The sequence below is a fragment of the Phalangium opilio genome, unplaced genomic scaffold (genome assembly GCF_054372755.1).
Source record: "Phalangium opilio isolate 3A_F unplaced genomic scaffold, DU_Popi_V2 ptg000101l_1, whole genome shotgun sequence".
NCBI classification, from domain to species: domain Eukaryota; kingdom Metazoa; phylum Arthropoda; class Arachnida; order Opiliones; family Phalangiidae; genus Phalangium; species Phalangium opilio.
The window spans coordinates 9,676,631-9,685,696 of NW_028324204.1; the positions used below are offsets into that span (position 1 = coordinate 9,676,631).

The window sequence follows — 9,066 nt, forward strand, 5'->3', positions numbered from 1 at the left end:
AACAGTAGTCGAGTAATTAAGCAAATCGTAAACAAACAAACCCCTCCATAGGAAATACAATAGACTAAATTCTGGAGGCTCGTAACTCTGGTTCTACCAGAGATACGGGGATGTAAATAATGTGACCTTGACACAAATGTTCGGATAATTATAAAAAAAAACTTCGCGGTTTCGAACCTGTGGCCTTCCGGAAGTGGGGCGGATGCGATAACCGCTACACTAAAGATATGTTATTATTTTTAATCGAAAGAACAGGGTCAAGTAATTAAGCAATACATGAACAAACAAACCCCTCCATAGAAAATGCATTAGACTATACTTTGCAGGCTCGTAACTCTGTTTCTACTGTAGATACGGCGATGTCCTTTGAGTATGTTATATTCCAATTTGTCCCCCATCTAACCATACTAAAAACATTGAGCTACGACAAACAGGGGCCGAGTAATTAAGCTAAACGTAAACAAACAACCCGTCCAAAGGAAATGCATTAGACTATGCTTTGCAGGCCCATAACTCTGTGTCTACTAGAGATACGGGGATGTCCTTAGGATATGTTATAGTCCAAATTGTCCCCCATCTAACCATACTAAAAACATTGAGCTACGACAAACAGGGGCCGAGTAATTAAGCTAAACGTAAACAAACAACCCCTCCATAGGAAATGCATTAGACTATACTTTGCAGGCTCGTAACTCTGTTTCTACTGGAGATACGGGGATGTCCTTTTAGTATGTTTTATTCCAATTTGTCCCCCATCTAACCATACTAAAAACATTGAGCTACGACAAACAGGGGCCGAGATATTAAGCAAAATGTTCGTCAACTTTGGTATCGTCTCACTTATTTTTATTATGTTACTTATGATTTTTGCACTAAACTTTGGAGGCTCATAACTCTTGTTCTACAAGAGATACTGGGATCTCCTTTGGATATGTCATAGTACTCTTTGCTCCCCATACAAGGATACTTTAAACTTGAGGCTACCTGAATATCGTCGTCAACTTATTTTTTGTCTCACTTATTGTTAGAAGGTTACTTTTGATTTTTGAAAATAAACTTTGCAGGCTCGTAACTCTGTTTCTACTAGAGATACGGGGATGTCCTTTGAGTATGTTATAGACCAATTTGTCCCCCATCTAGCCATACTAAGAATTAGGGCTACGACAAACAGTAGTCGAGTAATTAAGCTAATCGTAAACAAACAAACCCCTCCATAGGAAATACATTAGACTAAATTCTGGAGGCTCGTAACTCTGGTTCTACCAGAGATACGGGGATGTAAATAATGTGACTTTGACACAAATGTTCGGATAATTATAAAGGTCTTTGCATGTTCCAAGCAAAAAAAAAAAAAACTTCGCGGTCTCGAACCTGTGGCCTTCCGGGAGTGAGGCGGATGCGATAACCGCTACACTAAAGATATGTTATTATTTTTAATCGAAAGAACAGGGTCAAGTAATGTAAGCCCTACAAAACTGGTAGGCTTACCCTAGAGTAATACAGCACTGTTTTAATACAATAATTTATTCTCACTCACCCAGTCATCGTTTAAAGTTTAAAATAAAAAGTACAAAATAAAATACAAGTTAAAAAGCAGAGCTTCCTCTCTTCGGTGAGCAGCCAAAAGATAAAGATCTCCTCCTGGTCCCCGGTCCCTCCTTTTATAGACACAGGGTCTCGAGTCGGGTCTAAGGGTTCCTTCCCCCTTGACTTTTGGTCAAGGGGTTAAGTCTCTGTCGGTACTCCGACGAGGACAGTTGCGCGGTGCAATAGAACTTTCTTAGACCCCCCTGATAGTTTTACAAGCGTATGCTCGTTCCGCTGCCACCCCAAGCTCGCTAATTTTAACGTTATGAGGAGCAACGGCCTACCAGGGGTAACGCCATTTCGCGTTTGCGATATGGTCGTTACAACTCCCCCACCCAAAAAATACTTAATGGGTAGGGCTGTGCTATTCCAACGCTGGGAAGAACAGGTCTTCCTCCTCCTCCAGCAATGGCGAAAAATCTAACGCGTCCGAGAATTCGGACGCGCTCGATGCGTGGGCCCCCGGTGGAGATGGAGCCGCGGCTGCGGCACCATGCTCGACTCCACTCACCCCGACGAGGTCGTCAGGGGTGAGGGTCCTCCCCCTAAAAACATTGGGAGTTGGGCCCCCAACACGGCTGGTCATCTGGCCAGCCGGCCACCTGGCGTCACTGCTATACACTTGGCCCGAGTGGCACCAAGTAGCGACGCTTCGCCTACTTGGCTGTTGGGGCCCTTTTGTTGTCTTCTTCGGTGGGGCGGGTGCCCTTCCCACCCGCTGTCCCGCGGCGCCTTGTTGCTGCGGCGGTTGGTGTTGGGCCTGGCCGCCCAGGGCCACCGCCACCACTGGTCCGCCCCCTTGATGCCGGGCGCTACTTCCGTTGCCGTTGCAACGGCATTTGGTACAACTATTTAAGTCGCGCGTATGCGCAAGATAAATTAGTCTTTTGGTAATCGTAAGGTTTCTTACAATTCCCAAGGGTTAAATGAAAAGAGTGTCGTGGTTTCCCCCACCCAAAAACGTTACAAAGGGTTTCCTCTGGTGGAACGTAAATTGTACCTATGGCGAGGAACACTCTTCTCGCTCTCTCTCCGCTCTCTCCTATTACGTTTAGGCGTAGCTATATCGATAGGTGAGTTTTCACCTGCGATTTCGCCATCCTGCGGAGAGTCTCCCGTCCAAGGTGGAGTGTACCGTTTCAGGTTTGAAACGTGAGAGATACCAGCGAATTTTCGCGTAGTTTCCTCCTCCAACCTGTACGTCAACGGGGTAGTTCTTTCCTGCACTACAAATGGGCCGTCGTACTTTTTCGCGAGCGAAGCCGTGAAACCACGACTCGCATCGGAAAGTGGGTGCGTACGGCGCAAAACAAGGTCGCCACGTCGAAAATACACGTGCCTCCGACGCTTGTCGTAGTGCAGTTTCTGCTTTAGCTTCGAGTCCTGCATGTTAAGCCTTGCATGATCGATGACATCATGCAGCCTAACCTTCAGTCTCTCAGCGTATAGATCTGGGTTTCGGTTCTGGTAAATATTTACCGGTTCCAATTCCCAATCTAGTGGAGCGCAGAGCTCCCTACCGAAATTCATCGCCGCGGGCGTGAACCCAGTCGAGCTGTTTTCAGCCGACCTTAAGGCGAAGCCCAACTCAGGAATACGGGCATCCCAATCCCTATGTTTCTCAATATAAGAAATAATCATAGGCTTGATATTCCTATTCATGCGCTCAGTAATGTTTGCCTGTGCATGATACGGAGATGTATTTTTCGGGCGTATACCCAATCTTTTACATGTCTCCTTGAATTTCGGACTGGAAAACACCGAAGCATTATCAGTAATCAGTTCCTTTGGGAATCCAAATCGACAGAAAACTTCAAATAACTTCTCCCATATTTTCTCCGTAGTCATTTTTCGTAAGGGGTAGGTTTCTACCCACTTAGTGAAATGATCTACGATGACGAGCAGGTATTGATTACCCTTGGAGCTGCGGGTATAGGGACCCATGAGATCACAGGTCACTAATTCCCACGGTCTTTCGCTACGAACGCTTGATAGCAGTCCGGGCTTTAATTGTGCAGATGGCTTCGATTTTTGACACACCTCACAACCCCGAACATACTTCAAAACGTCGCGCTTCATACCCGACCACGTGACTCGGGATTGTAAACGTTTATACGTTTTACAAACTCCCAGGTGACCGGCAAGGGGCTCGTCGTGAAAATATTTAATTGCCTCTAGCCTCAAGCTTCGAGGTAGTACTACCTTCCAAGCTTTCTCTAATGCATCCTCATCTTCCTCGTCCCATGGTGCGAAGTATCTTAATAGAAGACCGTCTTGATCCATTACATACTGATCCAATACTGCCCCGGCCTTTATTGCCGTTTCCGGGTCTACAGAGCTTCTAACACGCTCTAACTCCTCGATTAAACGAGATAACTCTGGATCAGTAGCTTGGGATTTTATTATCGCCTCTCTATTAAAAGGTAAACCCAACTTGGGTGTGTTACCCCCTACTACTTCATTTGCAACCAATATGACGGCTTCTTCGTCGGCCAAATCGGTTTCGATTGGAGCCCGACTTAGAGCATCGGCTACCAAATTTAATTTACCAGGGCGGTATCGCACCTCGTAATTAAATGGTTGGAGGCCTAGAGACCAGCGGGCTAATCTTCCAACTGGCTCTTTCATCTTTTTAAGCCATTGAAGGGCCTGATGGTCGGTTTCGATTATCACATCAGTACCTTCAACGTACATTTTAAATTTCTTGAGAGCGAATACTACTGCAAGACATTCTAACTCTGTAGTGGAATAATTACGCTCTGCTGGAGTCAGCCCACGACTTATAAACCAGATAGGCATTAATCCTCTATCTGTCTCTTGTGCCAATACTGCACCCAAGCCGTGGCTACTAGCATCGGTTTGAATAAGAAATTTCTTATTCAAATCCGGGAGAGCTAATTCCGAGGTACTCTTTACCTTTTCCACTAACTCCCTCATAGCGTTGGTATGGGTTTCCTCCCAACGCCACGTGGAATCCTTCTTAAATAGGTTATACAAAGGACGAGCTATTCCCGCAAAGTTCGGTATAAACTGGCGGTAATAACCTATCATGCCAAGAAATCTTTGTAATGATTTCACGTCTCGAGGGATGGGGAATTCCTCAATCGCTCGAAACTTATCCGGGTTTGGCATACAGCGCCCTGGACCAACCTTATAACCGAGAAGATTAACGGTATTTGTGCAAAGTTGCACCTTGCTCGGATTAATAGTTAATCCGGCATCTTTAAGGCGGCCTAGAATTTCTCGAATGTGAATCAAATGATCCTCAAACGTCTCGGAATATATGGTGATATCATCATAAAAACCGAGAGCGAAATTCCATTTACAGGGTCCTAACACACGGTCAACTAATCGCATGAAAGTTGCCGGTGCGTTTTTAAGTCCAAAGGGCATCTTTACGAATTCGTAAAGTCCCCTATGGCACACGAAAGCTGTCTTTTGTATATCGCTATCTTTCATCCTCACTTGGAGGAACCCCTTTGTGAGATCTATGGTCGTAAAATACCGCGCCTTCCCTAAGTACGCTAAAATATCAGGTATCGAAGGCATTGGATACCTATCCGCGGTAGTCACGTCATTTAACCTCCGCACATCTACACAAAGCCGTTTGATCTCACCCGGCTTTGGGTTAGCTTTCTCAACAAGAACTATCGGGGACGCCCAGGGACTATTGGATGGTCGTATAACTCCCAGTTCCAACAACTCATCAAAAGCCCTGTCTATTTCCTCCCTCTTCTTATTGCTAACCGGACGGGGATGACACGCTATAGGCCTAGCGTCGCCCGTCTCTATAGAGTGCTCAATTAGCGAGGTTTCGCCAGGTTTCTTTGTGAATATACTTTGGAATTCCGAAAGCATATCCACCAACCTAGCTCTATCATCTTTGCAACAGGTCGATTTCGACGCCAAAGCTTTTAACACATTTAAGGGGTCTTTTTCACTTTTGACGATTTCGCCAAAGCAATTAGACGCCCCTTTTTCCATTTCTTCGGTATCGAACGGGATGACTTTTTGAGGGAAGGGGCCGATTGACCACCCACCTTCACTTAACCTAATGTCTATCCCCGTTCCTCGAAGAAAATCTCTCCCAAAAATAACTGAGGGTGTAAGACCTCGGACAATAAGAAAGCGCTGCCTTCTTTTCCCTCCGGGCCAATATACCTGGAGACGGATATCTCCGACTACGCGGCATGTGCCGCGACCGAATCTAACCATTGTCCTATTAGCTTTTATCGCCATTTCGCGTTCTTCAAACATGGGTATGAATTCATCGCCCAACAAAGAAACTGACGATCCGCTATCTAACAAGCCAAGGAACGATTGCCCCATAGCTTGAAATCTCAATAATGGGGGAGTTTTCCCGCCAAAATCGGAACAGCGATTAACCGATGGCGCGAAAATTCGAGTTTTCGAATTTCTTGCCTGGTTTTTGGCCCTCGTTATTTTATTTCTAAAACCATACCGAGGCCCCTCCCAAGAATAATTCGGATTTCCGTTTATCTTGGTTGCCTCGGCTTCCCATTTCCCGGATTATTGCAATCCCTTTGGAAATGTCCGGGTTGGTTGCACTTGTAACAGCGCCCAATACCCCGATTACTTTTCCTTTGGACTGGATTTCCGCCATTGGAATGCGCATTAAAAGTAGCATCTGCTCTTTTACCTGAGCGAGTGTTCACTCCGCTCAACGCCTGTCTCTGTACTCTAAAATAAGAGTACGGATCTAAGGCTGCTAAGCCTACTCCCACCTGATTTTCCGAAAATGCGTTTACATTTGAGGAAACTGACATACTAACGGCATTATTAACCGATTGAAGCGATTGCTCAATCGAAATACCTGCCCCATATGCCAGACCAGGCTCTAAAGACTCCGCCATTGACGGTGGGGGTCTGTACATTACCTCGGCTAGGAGATCAGATTGAATAATCTTAGCCTCCTCAGCCAATTCAGTTAGGGTAGCGAAAGCTTTCCCCCTTAGCATTCTACGGTATGTCGGATGACACTGCCGTAGGACGCGCTGAATTTGTACCGACTCAGACTCCGGTGTTTCTAATCGGTGAGAATACTCCGATAAACAATGGATGTACTGAGTCAACGGTTCATTTTCTCCTTGAGTTCGGTTATCCAACTCAATTTGAATGCGCCTTGAGTAATCAGTAGCCTGATACTCTTTTCTAAAACAATCTCGGAAATCCGAAAGGTTTTTGAAAGCGGCTGAACCCCCCACAAATTTAAACCAACGATCGGCCGGCCCTTGTAAAGACAAAGGGATCACGTGAAAAAGGATATCCTTATCACTATAGCCGGTCGCTGATTGATACCGCAGAAGAGCCTCGAGGAAATCCATCGAAGATTTCTCATCTGCGGGTCCTAAATAGGTTGGAGCGTCTACTCGCAACCTTACCTGGGGAGTTTGCGTTGGATTTCCAACGTTAGCTGCCCCACTACCTGATACAAAACCTTGAAAGGCTTGACGCAGGGCATCACTAATAAGTTGGCTCATTTGTAGCGCCGGATCTCCGGACACTGCGCCTTCACCATTATTAGCGGAAACCCCGGATCTAGTTTCCGGCATAATAAATAATAGCGAAATCGCTATATCTAATTTTACTTAACTCTACTAACTATCAATCAACTAAATCGGCTCGCGACCCAAACACTCTTTCGATTTAATTTTAGAGAAATTAAACTAAGTACATGTATTACTCTATGTTCTCAAAGCCCCACGTTGGGCGCCAGTTTGTAAGCCCTACAAAACTGGTAGGCTTACCCTAGAGTAATACAGCACTGTTTTAATACAATAATTTATTCTCACTCACCCAGTCATCGTTTAAAGTTTAAAATAAAAAGTACAAAATAAAATACAAGGTAAAAAGCAGAGCTTCCTCTCTTCGGTGAGCAGCCAAAAGATAAAGATCTCCTCCTGGTCCCCGGTCCCTCCTTTTATAGACACAGGGTCTCGAGTCGGGTCTAAGGGTTCCTTCCCCCTTGACTTTTGGTCAAGGGGTTAAGTCTCTGTCGGTACTCCGACGAGGACAGTTGCGCGGTGCAATAGAACTTTCTTAGACCCCCCTGATAGTTTTACAAGCGTATGCTCGTTCCGCTGCCACCCCAAGCTCGCTAATTTTAACGTTATGAGGAGCAACGGCCTACCAGGGGTAACGCCATTTCGCGTTTGCGATATGCTCGTTACAGTAATTAAGCAATACATTAACAAACAAACCCCTCAATAGAAAATGCATTAGACCATACTTTGCAGGCCCATAACTCTGTGTCTACTAGAGATACCGGGATGTCGTTAGGATATGTTATAGTCCAATTTGTCCCCCATCTAACCATACTAAAAACATTGAGCTACGACAAACAGGGGCCGAGTAATTAAGCTAAACGTAAACAAACAACCCCTCCATAGGAAATGCATTAGACTATTCTTTGCAGGCTCGTAACTCTGTTTCTACTGGAGATACGGGGATGTCCTTTTAGTATGTTTTATTCCAATTTGTCCCCCATCTAACCATACTAAAAACATTGAGCTACGACAAACAGGGGCCGAGATATTAAGCAAAATGTTCGTCAACTTTGGTATCGTCTCACTTATTTTTATTATGTTACTTATGATTTTTGCACTAAACTTTGGAGGCTCATAACTCTTGTTCTACAAGAGATACTGGGATCTCCTTTGGATATGTCATAGTACTCTTTGCTCCCCATACAAGGATACTTTAAACTTGAGGCTACCTGAATATCGTCGTCAACTTATTTTTTGTCTCACTTATTGTTAGAAGGTTACTTTTGATTTTTGAAAATAAACTTTGCAGGCTCGTAACTCTGTTTCTACTAGAGATACGGGGATGTCCTTTGAGTATGTTATAGACCAATTTGTCCCCCATCTAGCCATACTAAGAATTAGGGCTACGACAAACAGTAGTCGAGTAATTAAGCTAATCGTAAACAAACAAACCCCTCCATAGGAAATACATTAGACTAAATTCTGGAGGCTCGTAACTCTGGTTCTACCAGAGATACGGGGATGTAAATAATGTGACTTTGACACAAATGTTCGGATAATTATAAAGGTCTTTGCATGTTCCAAGCAAAAAAAAAAAAAAAACTTCGCGGTCTCGAACCTGTGGCCTTCCGGGAGTGAGGCGGATGCGATAACCGCTACACTAAAGATATGTTATTATTTTTAATCGAAAGAACAGGGTCAAGTAATTAAGCAATACATTAACAAACAAACCCCTCAATAGAAAATGCATTAGACCATACTTTGCAGGCCCATAACTCTGTGTCTACTAGAGATACCGGGATGTCGTTAGGATATGTTATAGTCCAATTTGTCCCCCATCTAACCATACTAAAAACATTGAGCTACGACAAACAGGGGCCGAGTAATTAAGCTAAACGTAAACAAACAACCCCTCCATAGGAAATGCATTAGACTATTCTTTGCAGGCTCGTAACTCTGTTTCTACTGGAGA

At 44.6% G+C, this 9,066-nt stretch overlaps 1 protein-coding gene across 1 annotated transcript; it reads right to left on the reverse strand.

The window, feature by feature from the left end:
* Positions 1-1,547: 1,547 nt before the first annotated feature.
* On the reverse strand, positions 1,548-7,764 carry LOC149631509 (uncharacterized). The gene is made up of 2 exons (XM_089851193.1): positions 7,405-7,764; positions 1,548-2,435 (listed from the first exon to the last, which is right to left on the reverse strand). The coding sequence occupies exons 1-2, from the start codon at positions 7,410-7,412 to the stop codon at positions 1,952-1,954; spliced, it is 492 nt and encodes a 163-aa protein (XP_089707319.1). The 5' UTR covers positions 7,413-7,764; the 3' UTR covers positions 1,548-1,951.
* Between the last annotated feature and the right edge of the window lie 1,302 nt (positions 7,765-9,066).